This window comes from Phycodurus eques, chromosome 22 (assembly GCF_024500275.1).
Source record: "Phycodurus eques isolate BA_2022a chromosome 22, UOR_Pequ_1.1, whole genome shotgun sequence".
Lineage (NCBI taxonomy): Eukaryota > Metazoa > Chordata > Actinopteri > Syngnathiformes > Syngnathidae > Phycodurus > Phycodurus eques.
The window spans coordinates 471,837-499,243 of NC_084546.1; the positions used below are offsets into that span (position 1 = coordinate 471,837).

Below are 27,407 nucleotides of genomic sequence, written 5' to 3' on the forward strand. Positions count from 1 at the left end.
TGCTTCAGACGCGGAGCGGAAGTAGCATACCGTACATAGGAATAGAAGAAGAATCGCCCGGGAGTTTTGCCGCTTTGCCGTCATTTTTCTTGTTTTGCTCAATCGAGTAAGTTGTTGTTCTTTATGTTGATTATATTTATTTGGTAGAGTTCATATGGCATTTTGCGTCGGTGCTGGTTTATATGTCTTTTTCCCCCCTGTTGTTTCAACTAAATGAAGTCAGTTTAGATTTGCCTTCATAGTTTTTTTTAATCGGACTAGTTTCCGTATTCTACATGCAGGCTGCACGTCTGCCGAGCACGTCTGAGGTTTTGGTTTCGAATCCCGGCTCCGGATGCGGAGTTGCAATCCGCTGCTTGCCGAACGTCACGTGACCAACCGGGAAAACGGGATCGCTGACATCCTGTGTTCGCCAACGTTGACGGTTACTATGACAAAATAGACATTAAGGACATACAAAACAAGTAGGGAAAGTCATTGGGCAATGAAAGGGAACCAATAATGTCAAGTGACTAGTCGTGACATAGTCTGATATAAAATAATAGTCCTCAAGCACGCCAGTGACCAGTAGTAATCAGCAAGTTACAAAGCTACTACAAAGAGGACAGTCACCATGTAATGTTCTAAAGTCCCAATGGATTTGTGTACAATTGGCAACATGTCACAATGTATTTCTAAGTCTGTTGACGAGATGAATGGAAAGAGGGAAGAAGCTCGAAATGTCTGCCAATTTGAGTTTGCATTGTACGATAGCGCCGAGTAGGTTGGACATGTACCGGATTGATGACTAATTCGCCCGCCTGGGCGAATGTGTGTGTAGCGTCACCTGGCGGTCCCGCTGTGTACTGCGGCCATGGAGTCCACAGCGAGCCGATTCGCTCACTTGCAGCAGCCCATCCGGGAGCTCTCCAAGAACTGGGACATCGACTTGGCGGCCGAGCTCAACGACTACCTGGAGGAGGTGCGATCGCTTGACACAAAAACAAATAACAATAACAAACAAGGATGATGTCGTTACAAACGTGCGGCCTGTGTTGTAGCTGGACGAGCTGTGCCTGACGTTCGACGAAGGCAAAACCAAACTGAACTTTGCCGAGGCGGCGTTGCTCATCCAAGGTTCTGCTTGCATATACAGCAAGAAGGTAAAATGGAACATGACGATCCGCCTGCACGCCACCGGGCTCCATTGTCAACTTCGACCTTTTGTTTTCTCGAATGAGGTTGATGACCTCAAGAGAAAGTACAAACGACCAGTAAAGGGAGAGAAAAAGTATATATCGCACCACACAAATGACAGCTCAAACCAAACCCCCAGCGAACATTTCCTTAACTTGAATATGTTGTAACTTTTAATCTCAACATGTACATTGTTCCCAGTGGAAAAGTGAATGTAATCAAATCCAAATAATTACAAAGCGTCTGTGGTTGTGTTGAGGTGAACGTAACTCATTCAGTTCGCACAACAATTTTCAACGGTGATGATGAGGATGACGGTGATGTGTCTGCAGGTGGAGATGCTGCACAACCTGGTCTACCAAACGCTGGACTACATACGAGACCGCAACAAGAAGTGAGCAACGCTTCACGTCCACTTTTGAAACTTCCTCTGACTTATTCCCACCGCCTTCCTCCCGACAGGCAAAGCAAACAAGCGGCGCCGGGCGACAACGCGGGCAGAGCGGCGGCGCACCCTGACGACGACGACGATTCGGTTAGAAACGGGAGGTGCCACGTGGTCGTCGACTGCTCGACTCTTCTTACTTGTTCTTTTTGTTGTTGCTGCAGTTTTGCGAAGTGGACATAGAAACAGCCGAGTGGGTGGACAGGCCCGAATCCAACGTGGTGAGACCTTCTCAAACGCACACACACTTGCGCCTAGAAACAAATGGACACAGACGCACACCCAACGGCGCACCTCCCAGTTGGCTTGTGTCGCCCGTCAGTCAAAGTTTGTGTTGTCGTTGTCGTCGTCGTGTTGCAGCTGGTGGACGTGGCCCCCCTCCCTCCAGTCTCTCTGATTCCTCCTGAAAGTCGAGACAAGAACAAGTTTCTTCTCATCAGGTGGGCCAGCGAGTCTTGTTGCCGCCGAACGACACGCCAGATGCTTCCCACGTGTCAACGTGTGTGTGTGTGCGTGCGTGCGTGCGCATGTCAGTGCCAAAGGTGACGTGGTGTGCAGCCAAAAAGACTTTCGCATGAATATTTTCCTGCCGGGACATCAGGACTTCATCCTCCTCACGCCGCCCTCCATCACCGGCACGCCTTTCCGGCACACCGGTAACACACACAAGCATATATGTACGTACATAAGCTCCGACGATGTTTCTCCATCGCGCGTGCGTACATGTGTGCGTCAGGCCATGTTGCCGGCGCGACTGGCGGTTACGACATCACGGCGCGCGGCCACGAGCAGAGCTTCCTTCCTGCGGACAGCGCCGTGGAAGCGGACCAGGAAGTCGACGAGCACATCGAGAGGCAGCAGGTTGGCCTGCACACAGTCTAATAAGTGTGCGTGCGTGCTTTTTGAGCATTTTTTCGCGTCCAGGCTCCGAGCCACGGCCGCCAGAGTCGACAACTGCGGCAGATCGTCCCTGAGGAGGGGGCGCCCCCCGCTGTACGGTGACCAAACTCTCGCGCCCTTTCCCCAACTCGATGGCACTCGCATTGTCCATTTCCCGTTTCAGCAGGACGTGTGGGCGCTTCACGACCAGTACGCCACAGCGGAGGACGACGACAAACCTTTTGAGTCAGGTAGGAGGGCGGGGGTCACGCGGTCTGGTCGGCGGTCGACCGGACTTGTCCTCTCGCCGGTGCAGGAAAGCCCTACAAGGTTCCCGGCGGTCTGGACGACAACGGCAAGAGGAAGCGGGCGGCCGCGCGGCCCCAGCGGGAGGACTTCAGGACCTGGTTCAAAGAAACATGTCAGACTCGCGCACCTTCTGGAAGCTTCCGCTGCCATCTTTTGCCTCCCCCGCACGTCAACGCCTCCTCCTTCTCCTTCTCGCAGATGATCCTGCTGAACGCAAGCTCAGAAAAGGACCCGTCTGCGTCGGTACGTCTCTTGTGCTAACATGTTAGCTTAGGCTCCAGGCCGTCCGAAGAAATGATGACTTTGCGTGGGCGCAGACCTCAACTACATTTATCGGAGTAGCCTCAAAAGCAAGCTGGGAAACCTGAAGAGAATGAACAACAAACAATTTGGAGTTCACAAAGAGGTTTCGGACGAAGACTTGGTGAGGAGCCTTCTGGAGCCAGAGGAACAGGAAAGGCCCCGGGAGCGGACGGACGGACTCGGGGAGCGTGACCGTCTGGGTAATACGCGCACATACACACAAATGCACACACGGATTAAGCGCGCGTGTGTGGATGCAGATGACGGCAACCGGGAGCAGGAAACGTTCGAGGCGGGAGATGGCGGCACGTCTCCGGGTGAGCGAAGACGATGGATCGACGGACGGACGAATCGATCGATCGATCGATAGATAACGAATTTTAAACGTTCGTTTGCAGAAGCCGAGCATCTGAGTTACGAGGACCTGGTGAAGCTGCACGTGGTAGGTGATGACATCACAGCTCACGTGACCGCCAAAGGTGTAATCGGTGAGTGCGTGCGTAGGAGGAGATGGTGCAGAGGTGCCGCGAATATACGCAGGAGATGGCGTTGTCTCGCCGCGTGCAAGAGTGGGAGGACCGCATCCGCCCAAAGCTTCTCGTGGAGGTAACCGCCCGGACCGGCGCTTCCGTGCGTCGCGTCGCGCCTGACGGCCGTTTGCCATCGCAGGAGCGGCGCCCGCCGTTCGACATCAGCGAGTACGGCGACAAGATCGTGTCTGCGTTGGTCGCCGTGGGCCGGCGCCGTGACTTTGCGTCCGTGGTGCGCGGCGAGGACAACGTTGAAGTCTGCAAGTTGCTGCTGGCGTCTTTGCAGCTGGTGAGTGAGTCGGACGTCACGGTGACATCACGGTGCCGTCGGAGCGCCGCGACATGACGGGCTCTCGCGTGCGCGTGTTTCAGGCCAACGACGGCACGGTGGCCATCGACAGCGCGCCGGGTCTGGAGGAGAGCGTGGACTCGATGGGCTTGACGCTCCTCAGCAGGGTCCGAGCTGCCGACAGGTTCAAAAACCTCCCTGCTCTTCCTTCGCCTGATGATGAGGATTAGAAGTTAAGGATATTGATTAAAAGTTCATGCTGTTGATGATTAAAATGAATGCCTGAAGTCCTGCCTAAATGTATTTTGCACCGGCGTGGAACACGAACTGCTACGTGAACACTTTCATCCGTTCTGCCGCGTGGTTGCCAAGTCTACAAAATAGAAAAGACATTGACGAGTTCGTTCGGTTGTGGTTATGATGTCACGAGGTATTGCCTTGACTCCTTTTGTATATGTTTATATACTAGTGGTATGAACGGATTCAATGGGTTCACTTGACAAAACGAATCATCATTTTCACATCTGAATGGGAAAAAAAAAAAAAAGTACTCATTTCATTTTGACAAGCGCTGCCAGGCTTTTGTTTGCTTCTGCCGCCGTTTTGACTTCACATGCGCCACCGTTCACGGAGTCGTATTCTCCCCCGAGACTCTAATCTGCGCGGAACGAGACGTCCTATTGCCGCGCGGATGTTCATGGAAGACTGCGACGGTGGCGGATGAATTGGAGAAAGTTACGCAAGATTAATTCGACACATCGTGATTGATGACAACTAGCCAGCTAATGCTAACTAGCGGCTAAGATAACCTAGTAAAAGCTGAAAGCAGATGTCCGTAGCTAACATGGATTTCCTCATTTTACGGCACCGTGTCCGGCGCAAAACAGACCACGGCCACGATGCAGCGAGGGATCCTGCTTCAAGTCAGCCATTTTCAACTAAAAAGAACCATTTTGCAAAAAGGGGCATCAGCTGTCTTCTCTGGTGTTGTGACCAAATCTGCGCGCACAAAAAAAGAACTGCAGGGAGCCACAGATAGTTTTCAAAGTCAAATTAGATTTTTCATTTGTTGGACAATTGACGTCTTTATTTTGGAATAGTACAAGGAGTAACACGTCAATTGTGATTCGCTCGTCATTCTTGTCAATGTGGACAGCGAACGCGATAGCGAATTTACACGGCGAGTCCGAGCCAAATTTCACCCATAAAATATGTACACCTACACCTGATGCTTATTGCACATTATCTTCTTAATGAACCGATTCTGAACACATTTATAATTTTTCTGAAATATGGTACCTTTCCATAAAATTCCCATGAAAAGTTTCCATTTCCAAAATTCCTCATCTTAACTCAAGATGGAAAGTTACCGCAGCTGTTCCACCTTTGGTCACACCGACATCACGAGCGCTGCAGTTCGTCGTGTTCGCCCATGTGCCGGCGCACGCTGCGCACGATGTGCTCCTTGTCCTTGAGGCGGTTGTAGTAGTCCACGAAGAGTCCTTGCGGGCTGACGAGGTAGATGAGGACGGAGTGGTCCACCAGGTAGTCGCCGTCCTCATCCGGGGGGCCGCGGCTGGCGTACACGCGGTAGTCGCGGCCCGCCTCCTTCACCTCCTCCGCCGTGCCGGTCAGGCCCACCTGCGCTCGCAAACGGGGAAGGTCGAGTTCATTTACAGAGATCACTTCAGACGGACAATTTGGGGAATATTCCAAGTTCAAATTTAGCGGGGAACTTCAGGGATAGCCTTCGTGTTCACGCGTTTATGTGAGGGCATTATTTTATATTTTTTACAAACTCAAAATTTTGGCCGGCAACACAAAACAGAACATAAATTAACATACAGAAAAATGGAATGCTCTTGCACTAGATGGCAGAAGTTACATAATGAACCCTTGTAATCGCTTATTGTGCCATTTTTGTTTGGTGGTGGGCTGTCTATGAGATTTGTTTTTGCATGTAAAATGCGGTTTGGCTCAATAAAGGTTGGTAAATGCACAAATGTGGAATTCAGTAGTTTTGTTTTCATTTGTTTCCAGATTAAAACAACATTCGAATCCAATGAATACCTACTAGATGGCTAAATCGGGGAAAGAGATATTTTTGTAGTGGTCTTAGTTTTTTCCCAAGATGAATATTTAAGTTCCCAATCAATTTAGGAAATTCCTGATTCATTCCCACGCAAAGTTTCCAACTTTGAAAAGAGTCCCACCAGGCGAGGATGGAAGTCTTTGACGTAGAGGGCCAGCGCATCCACGTGGTCGCGCTCGGGGTCGACGGTGATGAAAAGCGGCTGCACGGGCGGCAGGGACGCGTCCAGGTCCAGGTCGGTCACGGCCGCGCTCATCTTGTCCAGCTCGTCGGGGCAGATGTCGGGACAGCGCGTGAAGCCGAAGTAGAGGAGGACCCAGCGGCCCAGGAAGTCTCGCTTGCTGCGGCGGCGCCCGTGGTGGTCCACCAGGCTGAAGTCGCCCCGACCCAACGCCGCCCGGCGCAGCTGCTCGGCGCGCACCCGCCGCTCCTTCTGCCGCTTCTCGGCGCCGAGCCGCGCCCACGACGCCAGCAGCCCGCCGCCCAGCAGCAGTGTCACGGCCACGCGCGTCCTCAGCTTCAACTTGGCCGGCGATGGCTCGCCCCGGGACAAGAGGCGGGCGGGAGTCGGCGGAGGAGGTCGGGCCAAAAGTTCACGCGGAACCTCCCGCGACGTCCTCGGCGGCCGCAGATGTCCACGCAGATCTCCCGAAATGCACCTGAGTGCCAACATCCTGAGCGCTGACACACGCGTGCACGTCAATCAAAAACATGAGACTTTTTTAAATCATTTTACATGATATTGGAATAAATGAAGGGCGAGTCATCATTCGGAGTCAAAAAAATTCTATAAATTCCAGACAATACCGTTGGATTAGCTCGCTATATTTTATTTATACAGTAAAGCAATATACAGACATTAGTCCAGTCTTAGAAGAATTAATTAGGTGAATCAAAAAAAAAAAAATAATTATTCTGTAAAAAACTAAAACTGTGTGGGGATTGCCTGACCAAGTTCTCAATACAGTTTGTACTCTCAAAAAATATGAACTATCAACATTGCAAATCTGGAAATAAGGTAAACAAGCCCTTTAGAAATCATCTTTTAACATATAAAGTTCGAATTTCAAAATATTACCTCATTTCAAATTGTACTTCAGCACTAACAACAAATTTATACAATCCAAAATTGAGTAGACTGCAAGAATAACGCCGTTTTGGGGGGAGACACCGACGAAGGAATGGAAAAACGATTTCGTGATCGAACATGACCTCATTCTCGCAGTGCAATTCAATTGTCTCTTATTCGTGTTCCCTCCACTACTTGGTGGGAGGCCTTGACGTGCACGACGTGAAGCAAGTTCAAACTGACTTACTGTCACTTCCAGGAGAATCTTACACAAGCATCCAGGTGCATAAAAAAACAACAAAAAGAAGACTCATTGACTGTCAGCTGACATTTCGCACGATGCTAGCTTAGAGCTGCTGCTGGCGTTTCTTCTTCGTCTTCGTCGTCTTCTTCTTCGTGTTAAATCGTGTTTGACAACCACTGCACATGCGCATTACCGCCACCAACCGGACTGGAGCGCTTTTTCGTCTGTATTCCAGGAAATAACTCAGAACGACTCAAAATACTGAGTACGGCAAATGCCCCCACCCCCTTAAATAGTATGTGCTTTATTTAACGCGTTCACGAAACAAACATGGCAACAACTACTTTCCATGAAATGTTAACACAACTGCCGGGGGGGGGAGTAGCCACAAACACAGTGTAATGAGATGTGTTGGATTGTTTTATTTCATCCTCATGAAGCTATGTTCCACTATCTAACAATTAAGTTCCGTTTCCAAAACACTAGGGTGATACATGATGAAGTTTTGTTAGCCATGAAATTATGTAGGAGTTTAGATGACTGAGGAATGGTGGTTTTAATATGACTCCCCCATTTTGTGATAAGCAGAGATACCTTCTGCCAAACAGTCATATCGAAACGTCCTGATTCAGGCTCAATAAACGAGGTGTCTCGTCGAGTGGACTTGCACTCTGGTGTTCAGTTGAGTGAATGCAGGCTGAGACTCAGCCCTCCGGTGTCTTGATTTTTTCCTCTCTTTTTCCACAAAGAAAGCAAATTTTGAACCCCGGTCCCCAGAACTGAGGGAGAGGGTGACTTCCACTGTTCCCCCCTGACGAATGTCCTTTGTTGTGCTGGCAATTTTGGGTCATTGTCTTGCTGCATGACGAAGCTTCTCCCGATTCGTTTGGAACCATTTTTCTGTAAATTGCATGACAAAATGGTTTTGTATACTTCAGCTCCCCTAAAAAAATAATACGAACAAAAAACATTGAGAAAGTCAGAATGACATTGTCCAAAAGCATGTCCAAAGCCAATCCAACAAAAAAAGCCACCATATGATCGAAGAACAAAATGTCCTTCAACAACTTTCCTTAAACAACTGTGCCCACTTGTGTCAGATCATCACACGCAGAAAATAATCTGCTCCTTTGATCTTTTAATCCATTTGCACAATTGTTTTTTGTCAATGTCTTGATGTCCCCAAAGTGTTCTGTAAATTGACTGTCTGTTGGACTGGAGCGGCTCCAACTACCGGAGACAAATTCCTTGTGTGTTTTGGACATACTTGGCAAATAAAGATGCGTCTGATTCTGATTGTGATTCTGATTTGAATGATTTAATATAAATGCCGAATTCGTTTAAAAACTATTTACATTGAGGGAAGATTTTTGAAGCCTTACTTTCTTTTTGTGTGCAAAATCTTACCTTACACAAAATGAGATGATGCCAAATTCATCATTCTTGTTTTGCAGAACGAGTACAAATGACAGAAGATGAGCAAGTATTACCTTCGATAATATTGCCTGAATTTAGTAACTCTTTAGATGGATAAATATTATTCATGATTTTTCAAGTTTTTCCCTTATTTCTGTTCGCCTCTTGAAAACTCACCTGCCACTACTGCCCTCTTGTGGTATAAACGAAACGTACACTGTACTTTAACATAAAAACAAATGTACGTAACACGTTTTGCATTGGATTATTAACCTTTTATCAGGGACATTGTCAGCTTTCAGACTCTTGTTTTTACAACCATTAATTTACGATCTTAGAGTGGATAATTTCTCGCACAAATGTGGAACTCGAGAAAGCGTCCCGTAAAGATGACGACATGAGCATTTATCACAGACTTGAAATGCGGAGGCAGCTCTTAGAGGATGGCAGCTCATTTCGCAATTGAAAATAAGCGACTGGACGTCGTAGAGCAATAACTTACAAAGCGCATCAAGATGTCTCTCTTTTATTCTCATGTGTTATACGGTTTTATTGTGTAACTAGTCTGGGTGTTTTTTTGCAGGGAGGTAAATGATTAAAACGTGTAAATCAGATCAGGGTGTGGGGGTGAGATGCAGGTAAGCTACCAGCAGGTGCATGTGACGGCCATCATTCTGCACAGCGACGATGACGTCAGTGGACCATGGACCAATCAGACGACAATTCCATACTTCCTCTTTCAATCTGGGGCAGGAACACATAGCTTTGTTCATTCTGCGCTGTCTCTGCTGGCCCAGAGATCTGAAAAATGTATAGACTCCTCTGTCAGGAATAAATTGGTGGGCTTTTAACACGCCGTTATAATTGTAGCTCTTTCACGAAAACAAACACGCATTTAACCTCGAGAGTTGATATTAAAACACAGGTTCCCTGAATTCGTGTATTTGGGTCGCCAAAACATGATCGTGATAAATGTTTACGGCTAACAACACGAGGCACTGGGACTGTTGATACATAGTGACGCAAATAAATCGTGTGTACAATGGCACGTAAAGCGACGTCTTATCTTCGATCGTTCCACTTTGCCTCATCCAATATGGCGACGACACCAACCTACAAGTGGCGTTCACCGCATCTTCGTCTATGCTAGTTTGTCCTCTAAGGATGACATAACTGAAAAGTCGTTTTTCCTTTCGCGTCATCGTGTTTCATTTGACGGATGTCGGAACTTTATAGTCCACTATCGAAACCTCTCCATTTCGTGATGAGCGATTCTCAACACGCACAGCCGCATTCAGGCCGCAGGAGGGCAGTAGTGACGCCGTTCAAGGACACAAAGTCGTCGAAGAAGAACGATCTCGCTCGGCGGGACAGACAACCCGTGTCAACATCAACATCAAGTTACTTATTTGACTTTTTGTTTTTGTTTTTTTTGAAACATGAGCTCCTTTGCGGGTCGAATGAAGGAATATCCGCACATTTCTCTCGATCGCTTCGACCACGAGAACTTGCACGCGCGCGCCTACTTCCTGTCGCACTGTCACAAAGGTGAGCTAGGCGGCTAGCTGTTAGCCTGCTGGGCCACTTCGTAAAGCGCATCTGACATTGAAATGAATCGTATTTGTCCACAATGTTTGCCGTCAGATCACATGAGGGGGATGAAATCACCCAAGATGAAGAGAAGACTGCAGTCCAGGTGATCCCAGTGTCGTTTATCTTTGCTGGGTAGATGCTGCTGAAGGGAATTCGAACGGAGCGACAGCCACATCGTTGGAAGCACAAAATGTGGCAAAAGTGAAGCCGTGTGAAGGATTTGCGGATGTATTCCGTTAAGGACGTAATATAATGTCAATGTTCAATAGATCATGGAACCTTCAATCGTCCTTGCGTGTTCGTTTTCTTTGTCCAAAGAGAAGGGAAAAAAACAAGGCACCAAAGTGCCGAGTCTCAGGGTGCATTCAATCAACTGCCCGCCAGAGTGCAGGTTCACTGAATGACACACCTCCTTTATTTGCGCTAACTCCTTTTATACACGTCAGAAGGTTTTGATATACGTTTAGAAGAGGGTAGCTCTGGCCTTGGATGTTTTGTTGGAAATGGAACTTAATTGTTGAAGAAAGGAACATAGCTTCATGAGTACAAAGAGAACAATCCACCAATTCACAGCGCTTCCCTTTTGGAATTGGAGTCAAAACACAACGCAGTCCATTTTCGAACAATCAAATGTGGCAAAGGCGAAGCTGCGTTGCGCTCTGGTTGACTGAAGTTTCTTTCCAGCCGTCGAGTCAAACTGTACTGCTCACCGGTGACCAAAGAACTTTTGCTGAGCAGCCGCAGGCATCTCTTCTGGGAGAAATTCATTGTGAGACTGGTTTTCTCTTTTTTAAATACATATATATACTACACGAAACCCTTGTAATCCCCCCCCCCCCCCCCCAAAAAAAAACAACAACCCAAAAACAAATATTTGCCGAGGTTAATAGTTTAAAATGTAAATACACCACAAAATACGATCCTAAAACACTTAAGACAACTCACCTTCCAATAGCACCCTTCAAGATAAATGTCTTACAGATGATTAACTTTTCAACGTGTTGGATTGAAATCGACAATGAGAGTAATTCTTTTTGAGTTTTCCAGTCAAGCCCAACCGGGATGACGATAACACTGCAAGCAACGCAGGTGCGTTCAGGGTGCTTTTACAACCCGGGAACTTGCATGCACACACCGTGCCGTCCGGCACACGAATGGCTTTTCTTCGATGATGGATGTTTTTATGACCGTGAGAAGCCAAAATTAGAGTCATGATGAAATTGCGATGGCTCGGCAAAATATAGCAAAAAAAAAAAAAAAAAAGCCCACACAATATCAAAGGAGATGTGTACAGTTCAAAAATGAGCGCGATCGAAACGTGACAGCAATACGGCGAGGGCTGTTTTCTCAAGTGTTGTGGCGTGTCCTGCTTCAGGTTCCCTTGGAGCTGGAGAGCCCCACGCAGATTTCGCTGGTGGACGAAACGTCGGGAGAGGTGCGCACGGCTGACGTTCTTCCAGACCCGGAGGGAAAAAAATTCACATCCAAATATGATGAGAACGCCCTTGTTTCTTCAGTTTCTTGTGCCATTTGAAAGCCCGGCACAATTGAGGTGGCAGAATGACTTCAAGTATTACGCAATCAGCTGACTTGTCCTTGGAATGAACAAGAAATCGAAGAGACGAGGGCGCTCTCATCGCTTTCCCGTGACCTTACGAGCTCGTTTTTCTCCGCGCAGAGCGAAGAGCTGGCGGTCACGTTGCTCCCCGCCGGGCACTGTCCCGGCTCCGTCATGTAAGTGGCGCCGACGTAGTCGCCGGCACTTGGCGGCGTCAGCTAGTCCACGAGCACCGCCGCCGTGTGTGCAGGTTCCTGTTCGAAGGTGGCTGTGGAAACGCGCTGTACACGGGAGACTTCAGGCTGGCCTCGGGCGACGCGGCCAGGATGGAGCATCTGCACTCGGGCGGCAGGTGCGTCCCCACCCTCGTCGTCCTCCTCTTCCTCTTCCACTTCCACTTCCACTTCCCGCGGTCACGTCATGGCGTTTGCCGGCAGGGTGAAGGACATCCGGAGCGTGTACGTGGACTCCACCTTCTTCGACCCGCGCTTCTACCAGATTCCTTCTCGGGTACGCGCAGAACAAAGTTGCAAAAACGCATCTCCCCTTTGTTTATTGGCTTCATACAAAGTACAATAAAAGAAATTTGCATCGCATTTGATCGTGAAAAAGACAGAAACGGAATAAAAAAAACAATTTTAGAATTTTCCACACGTAAAGATGCATCATCGTAATAATAGATGGGACTTTTCATGATCATTAAGTCACAGCCAATCAAGTCATCATTTCGAGATCTCGTTGAACTTAAAATTCTCGGATTTCTCTCGTCCTCCATGAAAGCAGACTGATTATCTTTGTTTGTTTTCTCAAAATAAGACATTTGCAAACAGCTGCTTTGACTTTTTGCAATTTTCGATGTTATGGACCAAAATGAATCATCATCAATTTGTTTCTTCATTTTTGCTTTTGGTGAAAGAGATGGAAATGTACAAAATGGGATTGTATTTAACTCATTGATTCATCGAAGCAATAATTGACTGATTAATTGAGTATTAAAATAATCGTTAGTTGCAGGCAGACACATCAACATGAGCTTTGGGAAACTCGATAGAACAACGGAAATGTTAGCCTTGTTGTTTTTCTTCTTCTCACCGTGATGTCATTCACGCGTGTGCCCGCAGGAGGCGTGCGTGAGCGCCATCTTGCGTCTGGTGGGAGACTGGATCGCTCGTAGCGCTCGTCACGTGGTTTGGCTCAACTGCAAGGCGGCGTACGGCTACGAGTACTTGTTCACCAGGCTGGGGGCGGAGTTCAACACGCGGGTAAACGCACACACCTCAAAGACCCACACAACAAACAAACACGCCGCAAAGAAAACACCGAAACAAAACGTTGAGTCGCATGCCTCAAAGACACACCTTACAAAGATGTGCTTCGAAGACACTCGTGTCAAAGACGCGCACCACATAGTCACGTGCCGCAGATGTGCCACGCGCATTCGCCTCAAAGGCGCCTGCCATCCCGACGCCCTCAGGTGCACGTCAACAACTTGCTGATGTTCCGGAGGATGCCGGAGATCCTGAGCTACGTGACCGGCGAGCATCGGACGCAGATCCACGCCTGCCGGCACCCAAAGGTGACGACGTCGCGCCGCAAAGACGACGTGCGCCTCGAAGAGGCCGACTTTGTTTGTGCGCAGAACGAGGCGAATCCCCGTGGCGACCGGCTGCCGTGCGGCCGCGCGTCTCCGGACGGGGCCGACCTGCGCGTGCTCAGCATCAAGCCGTCCACCATGTGGTTCGGAGAGCGCACGCGCAAAACCGACGTCGTCGTCAGGTAACGGCCGCTCTCACGCTTCTGATTGGCTGAGATGCTTCGGTCGTCTTCTGTTTTTTCGGCAGATCGGGGAGCAACGCCTTCCGAGCCTGCTTCAGCTTCCACTCGTCCTACTGCGAGGTCGGTTTCCTTCCCGACCGCACGCACAAGGGGATTGCGCCCATCGTACGATTTGAATTGAGGAGTTTGAATTTCTGAATTCAAGTTTCTGAGTGTTCATTGTAATCTTCAATATTTTTTGACCTTCAAAATATTAGGTTTGAAAAAATGCACAAAAAATGAAATCTCCCCAAAAATATGTAAAAAAAAACTCAAACTGAGATGACAGAAAAGCGCGTTGGGATAGAGGTGACCTTTTGGGTAACCACGGTGGAACCTCTTTCGATTCCTTGTTGGAAACTTGAAACAACAAAAAAAGGAATGCGGAAGACGCAGCGTCACGCGTGGCTAACGTGTCTTTCGGCAAACCGTTTCAGATCAAAGACTTCCTGTCCTACCTGCGACCCGTCCAGGTGTTCCCCAATGTGGTCCCGATAGGGCGCACCCTCAGCGAGGTCACGCACATGTGAGTCGGGCGCCTGACGGCAACTCACAAAAGCTCAACCGGTGTGAAAAGCGTCCAAATGTTCCGGCAGGCTCCGGACCGTGTGCAGGAAGCCGCCGCAGGAGAACATCACATACAGACCACTGGGGGCGCTCAAACGCAGCGCCGCCACGACGACGCCTCACGGTGAGACGTGCGCATCAAAGACACACACGTGCCAAAAAGACTCCTCAAAATCATGCACCGCAAAGATGCTCACCGCAAGGACACACCTCAAAGACGCCTCATTTTGTCTTGTCAGATTGGGACAGCGACAACGACCTCTTTGACGCCAGCGCCGCCGCGCCGCTGAGGAAGAAGCCGACGGCGAGCCGTCGGGTCCCAAACGGTGCGGCCGCGTTCGGCTTCCTGATAGCGCGAGCTCGTGTGCTAATTCCTCTTGGCTGTTCGACAGAGCCGGGACCGTATGCCATGGCGCCCCCTGCCCCCACGGAGGACTCACTGCAGCCCGACCCTCGCGACGACGACAACAAGAACGACCACACGGACCTCAAGTACAACTACGTGGACTGCGCCGAATCCAACGACGACAGCGAGGACGACGAGGGGAGTGAGGAAGATGAGGCGAGCGGGACTAAAACGTCCACCCAAACAGGAAGCGCCTCCGTCGAGCTGCCCAAATGGCAGGACTTCTTCACCGTGGAGCCGCTGCCCGACAGCCAGAACAGCCAATCGCAGCCCTGCTCCGCCCCGAGCCCCGCCCCCACCAGGCCGGCGGGCTCGCAGACGCCCGAAGCGTTCAGTGAACGCGAAGATGATGCGGACGACAGCTTCGTCCTCTCGCCGTCCGCTTCCGATAGTTCCTCGCAGAACCGCGACGCAGACGGCGAGGACCGCGGGGCCGGCGACGCGCCGTCCGAGCCGCCGCCCGGGTCCCGGGTGTCGTCGGACTATGGCGTTTCCTGCACGCCGGACTCCAAAAGGGCGCCGGTGTCCAGGAAGTTGGCCAGCGGGGAGGACGTTTCCTGTCCCGATTGAACGCTTTCAATCGCCTCCTCGTTATCAAAGCCGCCTTTCTAGTTCGAATCCTCGTATCAAACAATAAAGTTTTTTAACGTCAGTCAGTGAGCGAGTTTATTCATGCAGCTCATCGGGGAGCTGGCAAAACACAAGCCTCGTTCAGCGGTAAGCTTTTTTATTTTTCTTACAAACTTCATGGCGATATCGGTGAAGCTCCAATGCGTACATGCGCAGAGGTGATGCACCGCTTCAACGAGCGGTGCCCAGAAAACAATTGCGGCGCCTGTCAGAATGAACAAAGAAGTTTTTGCGAGGGAATTCGCTCGCTTTTAGCGTTACGTGCCACAGACGCACACAACAATGATGCGTGTCACAAAAACACGCCTTGAAGACACGACACGCCTCCAGGACACGACACGCACGCGCCACAAAACTCAGCCTGGTTTGTGCTCGGCGAGGCTGATGTGTTCCCGTGGAAACGCCACGCTCAAATCTTGTGCCATCAAGCCAACACACACAGAAAAAAAAGATAAAAATCCTCACTGGCTTCTAACGTCAAGTTTGTCGTCGTTCCCGCGGTGTTGAGTCCCACCTTGCACGTCAGCCAGTGAGGGTCTCGAACGCCAGCGCCGTCCAGAGCGCGGCGAGCGCACACGCGGACGAGCCGTCGGGTGCCGAAGACCGAGAGGACGCGGACGAGAGGACGCGGACGGGGTCGTCCGTTGCCGCGGAGACACGACGCAACAGGAAGTCACGCGTCAGGGCGGTGTTTCGGTCCGGGCCGTACGGGACGGAAAAAGTCTCGGTCAGAAGCTCGTGACCGGGATGAGTCACCTGGGAAAGAAAAACACGCGAGGGTGCAAGTTCAACTCCAGGAAGCAAGGATGCGTGCGCGTGCGCCTTTACCGTGAACGTGTATTTCCCCGGCAGCAGCAGTCTGTAGTATTCGCCGTGTTTGTCCGTCCTGAAGGGACACACGTTGCGGCGGCCGGCCACCTCCACCACGGCGTTCTGCACCGTCGCTCCCGACCCGTCCAACACGCGCCCTTTGACCCCTGAGCGCACACACGCGGCAGGTGACGGCGACCCGCTCGCGCTCCGGTTAGCTTAGCGCACCGCCGCCGCGCTCACCCAAGTGGACCTGGCGGACGAAGGCCAGGAGGCTCTTCCTGTTGTGCGTCCACAGGACAGGAAGTTGGTGGGCGGGGGGGAACTTGCAGCAGGACACCTCCAAGGTCACCTCCAGACACTGAGCCCACACGTAGTTGTAGTCCTGCATGCCGCCTGCACACGTGCATCAGCCCAACATTTTCACACCGATTCCCCTTCCATCAAAGTCAGCAAAGGTCTGATTATGGGATGTCTCCAAGGACGGTGTCAGTGATTATCTGATGGTGGGCGGTGTGCTTAAGGGGAACAAACCCCCCTTTGTTCATTTTTGGGGGGATTGCAAGAATACATTGTATGTGCCGAAACACGCTCCTCTGATCTGGATTGCGTTCGTTGAATGCGAATTCAACAGATGAAGTCATCCGTTTCCGTCCATCTCAGGGGGCCGCCACGTTGGACAATATCGCCCTCTGCTGGCTGGCCACCGACATTAACGTCACCGTTGCGAACATCACATGACCGAACACGGAAAACATTTTAGCCGACAGCCGTGTATGAACAAAATTGGATTATGTTCGTCTTCAAACGATCACACCATCGACACACTCGTCGTTCTGCTCGTTACCGCAGCAACCACGGAAGGTCCGCTAACTCGTTTACCGTGTTTGGTCACATGACGCAAGCGACACAGCAATTGACGCCGATTTTGACGGCCAGCAGAGGGCGATATCTACCAACGTGGCGGCCCCGAAAAAAATTGAAATTGAAAAAAATTGATGACTTCATCTGTTGAACACTTATTTCCTGAACGCAATCTCAATCAGAATCGCATCTTGCGACCTTATACGACATTTTTTTGTTTGTTTCGGTCCTTTTCAGAACGACGATCCTTCTTAACACCGCGACTTCACTATTTCACCTGCCGACTTGATGTCCATTCGGGCTCGACTGATATGGATTTTGATGCCGATTCCAAAATTTGTCCGAAAAATGTTCCGATTACCAATTCATTTCAAAAAAATGTAGACCGAATATAAATTCTTTTTTGGTCCCTTAACGCTTACGATAACCGAGATACGAATTACAAACAGAACATTTGACTGTTTTCCACAACTTTCTCCTTGAGTGCAGTGGTCCCCAACCACCGTGCCGCGGACCGGTACTGGGCTGCAAGGCATTCGGTAGCCGGCCCCACAGACAGACTGAAATATTTTGCAACTGGGAGACGGTTTCGGAATAATGCTGCGTTGTTCGTGAATGCTTTGGTGAAACAAACAAATCTTTTGAGTGAACGTACTGAACGGAATCACTTCAAGAACCGTTTGGTTCCTTTCTCGAGAAACTCAACCGATCGTATTTGGACTGAATGGAGTCAGAGATCCCTCCTGTGAACAAAGGGCGCAAAGACATCGTTCAGAGAGACACTTGACAGCATTTCATGAAAAATGGTGGGAATATCGGCGATTCATCGGTAAAACTCGATTCGGATTATTTTGAAAAAGGGCTAGAATCGGTCGGGCCCTAATCTCCATACTTAACCGACCTCCCTGCCCACATACACGCTGACCTGTGAGCGGGTACCACTGGTATCCGTTGGTGATGCCCTCCTTAAAGGGTCCCTGGTCTCCACAGCGCCCCCCCTGGTGCATGTTGGCGTGGTTGCGCGAGTACACCTTGGCCAGGTGGATGAAGACGTCGTCGTCGGGCGTGAGGCTCGCCTGGCCCACCAGCTCGCCGCCTAAATGCACACATTAGTCGACTGCGTGCGCCGGCGAGACGTGCGCACGCGTACCGCCGTTACTGTTGTCGTAAGCGTAGCTGGCCACCAGGGCGCCGCCGTGGAGGTTGGCCGAGAGGACGAACGTCTCCGTCTTCAACCAGCCAATCACAGCCTGGACCTGCCAGAACACGCACACGCAGTTCAGAACAAACACACGCACGTGCACATACTTGCATACACATGCCACACAAACAACCAGACGGAGTTAAACAAACGTGTGACCTCAGCCTCTCTGCTGGCGGCGTCCACGTCGGCCTGCCCCCGCAGGGCGGCGAAGGCATCCGGGAAATTCCTGTTCAGGTCCACTCCGTTACGGTTGAACCTGACAAACACACCCACGCACTCGCACGATTAGACACACGTGCTTGCTTTGCAGCATGTTTCCTGTTGATTGATTTTTGTGTCTGCAGTTGAGCATCACAACACAACACAACTGTCACGTGTGCACGGTGCATCAAATGTGTTCAGTTGTGGTGTTCTTTGGAAACCTGTTGTTCACCTGCAGTGATCATGTGTCACCAGAAGAGGGCAGCAAAACAACAAGAGGACATTCTGAAGATCAATTCAATTTTGTGTGTGGGGTGTGTCTGTGGGCTAATTGTTTATATGTGTGTGTGTGTGTCTGTGCTTATGCGTCTGCTGTGTGTGTCTGTGTGTACCTTCCCTGGCTGAGGTGACAGTTGGTGTCAGCCTGGTCAAATCCATCCGGGTTCATGGTTGGCAAGAAGTGGATGCGTGTGCTGTTCAGTATCTGTATGGACCAGGTCTCGTTGCCACGGTAACCACGCACCAGGTCATCCACTAGCTGGAGGAGCAGCTCGCGGCCCAGAACCTGAAAACAAACACACACGCACACGATTGGGATTCTGCTTGTGATTGGCCGAAGAGCGCCTCCATTACAGGTCACAGCGCCACCTGCTGTCGTGGAGTGGGAACGCGCGTTTGTGTGTGGATGTTGTCGTGCGCTCTTGCGGTTACGCGACTGTGACGCACACAGGAAGTGATGTCGTGAGTCAGGCTGGCAGCGAGAGGATGAATGGAAAAAGAATGAACGAGGGAGGAAGACAAGAAGGGCGGGAACGGTTAAACAACGAGCCGACGCACGTTGGGACGGGACCGGCCTCCGGCCGTCTGGCCCGTTGCCACGGTGACTGTTTAACACGCATGCACAAAAGTGTCGCTATTTGTGTGGTCAGGTTCCATGCATGTTACACAATTGTGGATTTTGTATGTTTTGGGTTTGGGTCTCACATGAAGTGTCAGTTGGCCCCGCCCCCTGCCTCTCTCAGCCAATCCGCATCAGACAAAAGCCACACAGACTGACACAAAGACGACAACGACAACCTCAAGCACGCGCGCACACATCTTTCGTTGACCAACGGGAATGTTGGCGTGCTGCCAATCAACCGACGTGACAAGTGAGAGCGCATGATTGACAGCTGTCAACGCTCACATGATGAACTTTGACACCCACGCGACCTTCAAATCAGGGCAACGGAGTGTGCGTGGGCTGTGTGGATTTGTGTCTGTATGTGGCAATGTGTGTGTTTGTGTTGTGTGTGTGATGACAGAGACAGGAAGTTGTGAGTTTTGTGATTGCAAAATGTCGGCAGACAAAACAAGCGTCGCGCGCTTGTTGAGCCTCTTGACAAAACAGGAAGTCGGCGCCCATTCCCACCCGAGCGTCAAGTCAAAAACGATTAGTTGTCGCGGCGCCTCAGAAATCAAAAGCGCGTTTAGCTAGCACGTTAGCTTCTAACAAAGACACGCGCCGTTACGCATCGACGGTCAGGTATTAACGAGGGTCCGCTAAGCTTCGTTGTTGGCTGGCTCCTGGTTACCATGGTAACCACTCTCTAATCACTTAGCATTCATGCTAAGGTTAGCCAAGAACATGTTGAACTTTTCCACATTCCTTCTGTTAATGTGTATGTGTGTGTGTGCGTGCATTGAGTGTTAAGGTCTTTTTCTGGAAGTTTTCTCTGAGCCGCCACACTCCACTGACCCTATTTATTTACGCTGTGTGTGTGTGTGTGTGTGTGTGTGGCCAAACCTCATTTCCGTGCATGTTTGCCACATACTTGAACTCAGGGATGCCAACAGTGTGATGGCGGGGGCTCAAACCCAAAGCCAACACCCATAGCTGTTGACCTGCCACACACACACACACACACACACACACGCACGCACGCACGCACGCACACACACACACACACACACACAGAGCTAATCTGAGTTAATCCAGGACACCAACTGTCTTGTTTCTACTGTGTGCGTATGTAGACACGTGTGTGTGTGTGTGTTCATGATGGTTTGAGTGTGTCTGTTGGTCTGATTACGCGTGTGTGTGCGTGAGAATGGCAAAATCAGGACGTGCCGGATTAGATTAATTGGAGTTTACAGTTCGGTTACACGATCGCACAAACCACAGAGTCGGTGTGACGGTCGCCACGGTGACGGCCACCTGAGACCCGAGCTGTGCGCGGGCGCGCGTACCTGCGACCGAGCGTCCGATGCTGTACAGGTGCGCTATGTCCGGGTTGGAGGCGTTGACCCGGAGGAGGTAACCCGCTACCTCGCCGTTGCTATGGTAACGGAAATCCAGCATCATGGCAGCGGGGGCGAGGATGAGGAGGAGGAAGGAGGGTTGTGACATGCCTGCGCAGCAAGAAAACACAAAACAATCGTCAAGTTACGATTTCCACTTTCCGCCTCTCCCAGCGGACGGTCGATATCGTACACGGCGCGGACACGTGAAGGCGGGACATGCGGTCAACAGAGCAGACACACACAGTCGAAATTGCGGACAGGAGATGCGGTAAACGCGGTACGGGCAGTACAAAGTCGAGGCAGGAGACGCGATCGAGGTCGTAGACGTGCTACGGCGGAGAAGCGCGAGACGTTTTGGCTTCGGCGTGACGAAAATGGGGCGAACTGATGGAATTGTCCTCCCAAATCATCCAATCAACGCATTTGAATCGTGTGCGACCGATGTCCGTGTTGGAATGGAGTCTTTTCCCCCGCAGTGAGCCCGCAGATGAAACTCATTCGCAGGAAGCCGCATTTTAGCACGACGACGGCAGACGCGATCAAGTGAACGACAAACGATGAGCAGCCGTCATCGCGCAGGAAAAATGCGGACGAGCGGCGGAACAAAAGGGCGACTTAAAACGATGTCACGTGACGCGCCAAAATCATCTGGGCACAATTTGAAGTGGAAAGAACTTGAAAAGGATCGCGTACGAGTCAAGACTCGATTTCGGCGGAACGTCACCAGCCGCGTGTCGTGGGACCTGCGCCGGCGTTCTAAGGTTCCCATTTTGAATCGTATTCTTTCAAAACAGCAGCATCTGCAGTGCTGCTTTGCGCCGCGATTCATTCGGAAGCACGTCGACTTCCTGCCTGATTTCGGGAGCTGGGCCGACTGCTTCGAGGTGAGATTTGTTGTTTTTTCATGGTTTTAACCTTTAATGATCCAGGTGAGAACAGGTTGGCATTATTTGTTGTTTGTTGTGCTCGGCCAATGGCGGTATGCGTGGGGAGCGGCGGTCGCGGTCACGCGAAACTTTGTCAAACGTAACACGGACACAAAGTCGCGTTTGGAATGAAAAACAACATGACAAAAGAAACGGCCGATATTTCCATGCACTTGAATATCGGACATTCCTGCATTTGTACTTTGACGCAGATTTTTTCTTCCTTGTGTCGCGCACCAGGCGTAGCCGCCACAAACGCTTTGCGCAGATTTGGTGGAATCCGACGGAACGTATCGTCCTACTTTACGGCTTGTTTATATGTCCAAATGAATAAGATGAAAACCCTACACGAGGGGGGTGAAACAGCGGCGGCCTCCGAACTTTGCACAGCACTCAAATCATTTTAGGAGTCTAATTTACAAAAGTCTCTTTACGTTTTGAAACATGTTTATAAAATGACAACTTTTATACACAGAGGTCAAAGTTATGAAAAAGTATAGGAACAAAGTGTCACTATGACTATAAAGTACATTTTTTGACAGACATCAATCGCATTTTGTGAACAATTGCAGCCATTGTCGAAATTCCAAGTGAACATTTTGGATGGACCAGTCAAGGTTAAATCAAATCCATCTATGTCGTATTCATTTGTTTGGGTTCAATTGTCAAAGGAGACTATGGACATTGACGAGATTTAAAAAAAAAAAAAAAAAAAAAAAAAAAAAAAAAAAAAAAAAAAAAAAAAAAGAGCACGAGTGTCATTTTGACGAGTCTCCTACTTTGGAGACAAGGAACTTCTCTGAGGCGACTGAAACCGATTTTTGGGTGCAAGAACAACTTTTGACAAAGTCGAACTGAAACACGCGCGCCACCGCCTTCGAGTCTTCGAAAAACGTGACGTCAGCGAAACGAGTAAAAGAGCCTAGTGACGTCACGCCGCCGTAGACGTTACCTGCGCGCGTCCTCAGCCTGTCGACGACCACGCGAGCCTGCGAAGGAGACGAGCGAGCGCGCGCTCGCTCCTTCTGCGCGGCGGCACGGGGCGAGGGGGCGGGGAGCCTGCAACGCCACGCCCCCACTCGAGCGTTAGCCCCGCCCGCAGCAGATGGTCGAATTCAGGCGAAATCCGCCCGCTTGCTGCTTTCGGTGCTATCGGAGCAAAGTGCTGGGACAAATATGCATTCGTATGCTTTGCTGCTCCCAAACTACTGTGTGTTTCCGGTGCATTTGTCAGCAGGGATGACAATTTGATGTGGCCAGGATGTTCCCTCGAGCGGCTTCCTTTCAAGCAGCAAAAGCTCCCCTTCAACTCTGCAGAGAAATCAGCGGAATAGAGCTCAGTGAAGCAGGAAAAATGCATCCGCACTTGATTGTTGGCATTTATCTGTTCTTTATTTTCAACCAACGTTCAGCCTGCAAACTGTCTCGCTCCTACTGGAACTCACTTGTCGTTGAGTTTCTTCTTCCGTGGCTGCGAGCGAGCGCGATTGGAGACGTCAACTTGGTGGGCGTGGATCATTTGCGCCCCCTGCGGGCTGCTGGAAGTAGTCACAACTATGATTGCCCTACGTTTTTGAATTATGTTCTGTATTCTTGCGAGACTGTGCCAAATATCAAATACGTTTATCAGGAATTATAATGAATAGACAACACAATGCATGTTGTTCCATCCACATTTAAAAGAAAAAGAAAAACAAAACACCAAAATGATGTCATGTAGCTTTGACTTCCTTTCATTTTTCAAATATATATTCCATCTCAGAATTGTGTTGACTGCACACTGTTAATGAGATGTCAAAAAACGGAGAAAGGAATGGGAATACAAATCAATTTTGTTTCTTTTTCCACAAGACGCTAAAGCAAATAGGAACAAGAACAGGAGCAAAGCTCCAGGGAAAAAAATAATAATACATGCGGCATTCATCCCGTTCGGAAAGCTGGAGGACGACAACAGAAAAACCCGGCAACAAGAAAGCAGCGGCGTGAATTCAATTTCTATTTGAGGGATTATCATCGGTCAAAAGAAATCAAGTTATCTGTTATTTCGCTCCTGTCAACCGACTCGAACTGACTTCCTCTTTACTTTCTTCTTCTCTGGCTTCTACGGAGATTGGATCCACTGCGCCCTCTGCGGGTTTCTGGAAGTAGTGACATCTCTACGTCGATAGACACGTTTTTTTGCCTTTTGAATTTTGACTGTTGCGAGGCAACGCTCCAGAAACAACACGTTGAGCAGGTGTTAAAAAAATAGAGCCTTGATTGATGACGACGCTGTGCTGCATGTTGTTGTCCTTCCCTGATGACTTTTTGATTTCTTGTGTGACTCATGTCACCATGCGATACAACTCGCAAGCCTTTATTGCTCAAGTGACTGTTTTTTTTTTTTTTTGTCAACGTCTTTCTGTCTCCAAAGTGTTCTCTGTGTCAATCGACTGTCTGTTGTCGTGCCGGAGACAAATTCCTTGTGTGTCTTTTGGACATACTTGGCAAATAAAGATGATTGTGATTCTGATGGTGAACAGATTCCTGTTTGGAAGACTCACACATCAACATCATCATCATCATCATCATCTTTGTCATCATCCACTCAATATTGTACGGCGAAGCCGCGCATTTGGTGCTTTGGCGTTCACAAATTCAAAGATTTTTTTGTTGCAAGCAGGCATCTGTTATTCGCTGAAAAACTCACCTAATTGCTGTTTTGAGGCTCAGGCCAAAGCAATAAAAGTTTTTTTGGCGCCATCTTGACACCAAGATACAATGTTGAGGAGTTTCATTTTGACAAAAGTAGTGCTTTCGTGTCATCTTGTGCTTTCGGTCGGAAATTCAATTCATTACAAATAAGCGCATGAATTATTCTTCCAATCAAATCGATATGTTGAACATATGTTTAGATATGTTGGTCTTGTTCACGAGTGAGGGAAGAACGGAACGGGAGATCGACAGGCGGATCGGCGCGGCGTCTGCGGTGATGCGGACTTGGTATCGGGCCGTCGTGGTGACGGAGTAGCTAGGCCGAAAGGCGAAGCTCTCGATTGACCGGTCGATCTACGTCCCTCCCCTCACCTACGGTCCCGAGCCGCGGCTCGTGACCCAAAGAACGAGATCCCGGATACAAGCGGGCGAAATGAGTTTCCTCCGCAGGGCGTCCGGGCTCTCCCTGAGACAACGGGCGAGAAGCTCGGTCATCCGGGAGGAGCTCATGCGGAGGAGCCGCCGCTCCGCCGCGTCGAGGTGGCCGGGGCATCCGATTCGGACGGCTCCCCGGTGAGGTGTTCCTGGCGCGTCCCGCCGGGAGGAGACCACGGGGACGACCCGGGACACGCCGGAAGAGCTGGATGAAGTGGCTCGGGAGAGGGAAGTCTGGACTTCCCTGCCCAAGCGACTGCCCCCGCGACCCGACCTCGGATAAGCGCTAGAAAATGGATGGATGGAGATATGTTTCACTTTTTTGGGGTCCTTTCAACTCATGGATAACACAATCAAACAGCACGACTTATTTTATGATGAAAAAGGTCGGGTTTTTTTTTTCACGCCGTCACAAATCTGATGTTGCGCAGATGTTTTGTCGGTTACCTCAAACAAGTCAAGTTGTCCTCACGACCCTCATCTTCAACATCCTCCTCATCCTCCAGCGGAGCAACAGCACAGCCTGCGGGGGGCGCTAGCGTGACGACAACTCGTCATCAAGGAGAGCTTTTTCTGGACTTCCACGCACACATGCGCGCACGGGGTGGAGGCCAGGCCCTCAGGTTGCCGTGGCGACATGGACTTTGGCTTGATGACGTTTGTAAGACGCTCACATGGCAAGATGAGACGGCAAGAACAAGAAGCTTCCGTTCGTTTTCTTTCTTTTCCATTCTGAGAGGACGCAAACACCCTCGTTTTCGTCGAGTCACTCGAATGGGGAAAAGGAACGTCACGTCACCCGAGCGTGATCGCTCCACCTCCGTGTGTGAATTTTGTCAGGTTTGTGTGGAATTGGAATTGTTTACTCAGTTAGCTCAACGCCCAGTAAGTCGGTCCGACGGTCAGTTAGTCCCTCGGTTGGTCAGTCGGTTATTTGGCTGGTGAGTTATTTCGTCAATTGCTCGGTGATTTAGTTAGTTTTAGTTCTTTTGGCAGTCAGTCAGTCGGTCGGTTTTGTCAGTCAGCGGGTTGGTTAGTTGAGTTCATTGTCCGGCTCATTAGTCGGTCAATGAGTCCATCAGTCAGTTACTTGGTCGGTTATTTAGCTTTTTAAGTTATTGGTTAGTAAGTTGGCCAGTCAATTCAATCAGTTCGTTGGTTAGTCAGTCAGTCGGTCGGTCGGCGAGTTATTTCGTCGATTTCGTCAGTTGTCGTCGAGTCATTTCGGAAACCGCAGGGAAGACACCTGGTTGAGTAACCGCAGACGGCTGTAACTTAGTGGCGATGTCGGACCGTTGACCAGCAAAGTCACAGTCAGGCCTCGCGGACCCGGAAGTAGCCGCCACGCCGATGTTTGCGGTGCGCAGGTGTGCAAACTGGGGGCTTGTAAGAGATCAGACTCCGGCCTCTTATCAGACATCAGGCGAACATGGAACTATGGAGGGTTCGGTTGCGATGTCGTACCGCGATGGGAAACGTCGACCTACTGCCTGTGATTTATTCGATCTCTTTACTAAGAAAATAAAACTGTGCAAAGTATTTTGTCTTCAAAGGTTTATTGCAGGTTTTCTTGAAATCAAAATCAATGATTTTGTCCCGCAAAAGTACCTCATGAAGTGACCAGCGAGTATCGAGCAACAAGAGGAAGTAAGAACACGGTTCTGACGTCATGATGATTTCTGGGAAATCTGCTGTTCCGCGTCACGTCAGCCAAATGACTTCCCATAAGTAAGTCCATAAAAGTCGTCGTAAACAGATCGACAGATCCAACGGTCGCCTGGGCCACTTTTCAGGCAGAGGACATTCGACGGCGAGTGAGCTCATCATCAGCAGACTGACTCCGTGCCGGAAGGATGGCGCTGGACAACGAGTGCAAGGACCAACTGTGGGGAACGCTGATCGAGCTGTCACAGGTCAACTTCAAGGTCTTCAGGTTCCACGCGCACCTGCCCGAGAGTGTAGATGAAAACGCCGACCAGATGGACATCGTCAACGAGCTGGAGAAGAAGCACGGCAAAGACGCTGTGGAGGAGACCGTCAAGATCCTGGAGACGATCAACGAGTACCACCTGGCCGAGAAGCTGCGCAAGGGCGTGTTGCGAATAAAAGGTGAGGCGAACCTCACCGAACATAAAAGTGGCTTTTGCGTGGGGATTTCAGAAACTAGGTTACGTGAACACTCTGAGGAGGGCAACCTTGAGATAAGGGAAACCGGGTTGTGTGCTCCAGAAGGATGAGTGAAAGACAGTCTGAGCCAGTCACCATGCAACTCAAGAGTTGAGGGGTAGACTCAGTTTGTTGAACCTCCTTTCTGCAATAAACCCCAGGAGGAGCTCATTCCATCCCGGAAGACGAGCGTACCCTCATGTTTGCGTGAGTCTGAGTCTTCAACAAAGTTCGTCTTAAGCATTTGGAAACTGTTCTTGTCTTGTGCAGATTCTGCCCGTGGAAAGAGCACCACCAGGAGGAGGAAGGCCTGCGACCTCCGTAGAACTAGTAAGTCGAGCTCAGCACAAACAAATATTTCCTTCCGAATCTCATTCGAGTTTACAAGAGTTGAACAGACGCAATTGGAATTTGAGTTGAAGACGTTTCATGTTGAAACGAAAAGGATTCTTCCAACTTTTAGGTGTGGAGCGCTCCTATTCATGTCTCTGATGGGTGTGTCT

The 27,407-nt window shown here is 50.0% G+C and overlaps 5 protein-coding genes across 16 annotated transcripts in view; 3 read left to right on the forward strand and 2 right to left on the reverse strand.

Annotated features, from left to right (window-relative positions):
- On the forward strand, positions 1-5,934 carry ncaph2 (non-SMC condensin II complex, subunit H2). 4 transcript variants are annotated; one of them, XM_061668332.1, is made up of 20 exons: positions 1-106; positions 282-424; positions 821-961; positions 1,041-1,142; positions 1,509-1,570; positions 1,639-1,711; positions 1,786-1,842; positions 1,982-2,061; positions 2,156-2,277; positions 2,358-2,482; positions 2,546-2,614; positions 2,685-2,751; positions 2,817-2,921; positions 3,008-3,052; positions 3,127-3,312; positions 3,373-3,429; positions 3,511-3,554; positions 3,617-3,718; positions 3,782-3,931; positions 4,015-5,934. In XM_061668332.1, exons 2-20 carry the CDS (start codon positions 335-337, stop codon positions 4,159-4,161), a joined length of 1,824 nt encoding a protein of 607 aa, XP_061524316.1. In that variant the 5' UTR covers positions 1-106; positions 282-334; the 3' UTR covers positions 4,162-5,934. The 4 variants fall into 4 exon arrangements, with proteins under 4 accessions (XP_061524316.1, XP_061524314.1, XP_061524315.1 ...); XM_061668330.1 differs by having other exon boundaries at positions 3,127-3,429; XM_061668331.1 differs by having other exon boundaries at positions 2,688-2,751; positions 3,127-3,429.
- On the reverse strand, positions 821-10,731 carry LOC133397442 (protein SCO2 homolog, mitochondrial). 5 transcript variants are annotated; one of them, XR_009767615.1, is made up of 8 exons: positions 10,421-10,731; positions 9,400-9,553; positions 7,340-8,279; positions 6,145-6,704; positions 5,302-5,572; positions 2,740-4,144; positions 1,089-2,024; positions 821-970 (listed from the first exon to the last, which is right to left on the reverse strand). XR_009767615.1 is itself a non-coding variant. In XM_061668337.1 (6 exons), the coding sequence occupies exons 4-5, from the start codon at positions 6,694-6,696 to the stop codon at positions 5,333-5,335; spliced, it is 792 nt and encodes a 263-aa protein (XP_061524321.1). In that variant the 5' UTR covers positions 6,697-6,704; positions 7,340-8,279; positions 9,400-9,553; positions 10,421-10,731; the 3' UTR covers positions 4,057-4,144; positions 5,316-5,332. The 5 variants fall into 5 exon arrangements, 4 of the variants coding, with proteins under 4 accessions (XP_061524321.1, XP_061524322.1, XP_061524320.1 ...); XM_061668337.1 differs by lacking the exons at positions 821-970; positions 1,089-2,024 and having other exon boundaries at positions 4,057-4,144; positions 5,316-5,572; XM_061668338.1 differs by lacking the exons at positions 821-970; positions 1,089-2,024 and having other exon boundaries at positions 4,058-4,144; positions 9,400-9,496.
- On the forward strand, positions 9,508-15,343 carry dclre1c (DNA cross-link repair 1C, PSO2 homolog (S. cerevisiae)). Of its 3 annotated transcripts, XM_061668329.1 has the most exons (14): positions 10,096-10,300; positions 10,397-10,448; positions 11,030-11,114; positions 11,721-11,780; positions 12,024-12,079; positions 12,154-12,255; positions 12,341-12,413; positions 13,025-13,165; positions 13,378-13,679; positions 13,745-13,799; positions 14,156-14,244; positions 14,315-14,409; positions 14,525-14,611; positions 14,678-15,343. In XM_061668329.1, exons 1-14 carry the CDS (start codon positions 10,192-10,194, stop codon positions 15,259-15,261), a joined length of 1,890 nt encoding a protein of 629 aa, XP_061524313.1. In that variant the 5' UTR covers positions 10,096-10,191; the 3' UTR covers positions 15,262-15,343. The 3 variants fall into 3 exon arrangements, with proteins under 3 accessions (XP_061524311.1, XP_061524312.1, XP_061524313.1); XM_061668327.1 differs by having other exon boundaries at positions 9,508-10,300; positions 12,024-12,255; XM_061668328.1 differs by lacking the exon at positions 11,030-11,114 and having other exon boundaries at positions 9,508-10,300.
- Positions 11,864-23,697, reverse strand: cpm (carboxypeptidase M). The gene is made up of 12 exons (XM_061668335.1): positions 23,055-23,697; positions 22,562-22,920; positions 20,630-20,791; positions 20,187-20,284; positions 18,793-18,965; positions 18,356-18,455; positions 18,146-18,251; positions 17,921-18,091; positions 16,375-16,527; positions 16,150-16,298; positions 15,836-16,077; positions 11,864-13,141 (listed from the first exon to the last, which is right to left on the reverse strand). The coding sequence occupies exons 3-11, from the start codon at positions 20,787-20,789 to the stop codon at positions 15,844-15,846; spliced, it is 1,344 nt and encodes a 447-aa protein (XP_061524319.1). The 5' UTR covers positions 20,790-20,791; positions 22,562-22,920; positions 23,055-23,697; the 3' UTR covers positions 11,864-13,141; positions 15,836-15,843.
- The window catches only part of LOC133397437 (NACHT, LRR and PYD domains-containing protein 3-like), a 12,550-nt gene continuing 5,714 nt past the window's right edge, over positions 20,572-27,407 (forward strand). Inside the window, exons 1-4 of one of the 3 annotated variants that reach the window (XM_061668324.1) lie at positions 20,572-21,567; positions 26,344-26,466; positions 26,532-26,847; positions 27,175-27,234. In XM_061668324.1, coding sequence (XP_061524308.1) covers positions 26,592-26,847; positions 27,175-27,234 — 316 coding nt within the window. In that variant the 5' untranslated portion in view covers positions 20,572-21,567; positions 26,344-26,466; positions 26,532-26,591. Of the gene's footprint in view, positions 21,568-25,465; positions 25,579-26,343; positions 26,467-26,499; positions 26,848-27,174; positions 27,235-27,407 lie in introns of those variants that run through there. The other 2 variants (XM_061668325.1, XM_061668326.1) reach the window with 2 other exon arrangements.

What these genes read in the sequence shown, in the direction of transcription:
- cpm (XM_061668335.1), bottom strand. Translation starts at nt 20,789, where the DNA reads ATGTCACAACCCTCCTTCCTCCTCCTCATCCTCGCCCCCGCTGCCATG. An exon ending in TGTCACCTCAGCCAGGGAAG is followed by an intron (nt 18,456 to 18,792) that starts GTACACACAGAC and finishes TGTGTTTGTCAG; the next exon opens with GTTCAACCGTAACGGAGTGG. An exon ending in TTACGACAACAGTAACGGCG is followed by an intron (nt 18,092 to 18,145) that starts GTACGCGTGCGC and finishes GTGTGCATTTAG; the next exon opens with GCGGCGAGCTGGTGGGCCAG.
- ncaph2 (XM_061668330.1), top strand. Translation starts at nt 335, where the DNA reads ATGCGGAGTTGCAATCCGCTGCTTGCCGAACGTCACGTGACCAACCGG. An exon ending in AGCACATCGAGAGGCAGCAG is followed by an intron (nt 2,483 to 2,545) that starts GTTGGCCTGCAC and finishes TTTCGCGTCCAG; the next exon opens with GCTCCGAGCCACGGCCGCCA. An exon ending in ACCTGGTGAAGCTGCACGTG is followed by an intron (nt 3,555 to 3,616) that starts GTAGGTGATGAC and finishes GTGCGTGCGTAG; the next exon opens with GAGGAGATGGTGCAGAGGTG.
- dclre1c (XM_061668327.1), top strand. Translation starts at nt 9,972, where the DNA reads ATGTCGGAACTTTATAGTCCACTATCGAAACCTCTCCATTTCGTGATG. An exon ending in GGGCGGAGTTCAACACGCGG is followed by an intron (nt 13,166 to 13,377) that starts GTAAACGCACAC and finishes CGACGCCCTCAG; the next exon opens with GTGCACGTCAACAACTTGCT. An exon ending in CTCAGCGAGGTCACGCACAT is followed by an intron (nt 14,245 to 14,314) that starts GTGAGTCGGGCG and finishes ATGTTCCGGCAG; the next exon opens with GCTCCGGACCGTGTGCAGGA.
- LOC133397442 (XM_061668337.1), bottom strand. Translation starts at nt 6,696, where the DNA reads ATGTTGGCACTCAGGTGCATTTCGGGAGATCTGCGTGGACATCTGCGG. An exon ending in AAGACTTCCATCCTCGCCTG is followed by an intron (nt 5,573 to 6,144) that starts GTGGGACTCTTT and finishes TTGCGAGCGCAG; the next exon opens with GTGGGCCTGACCGGCACGGC.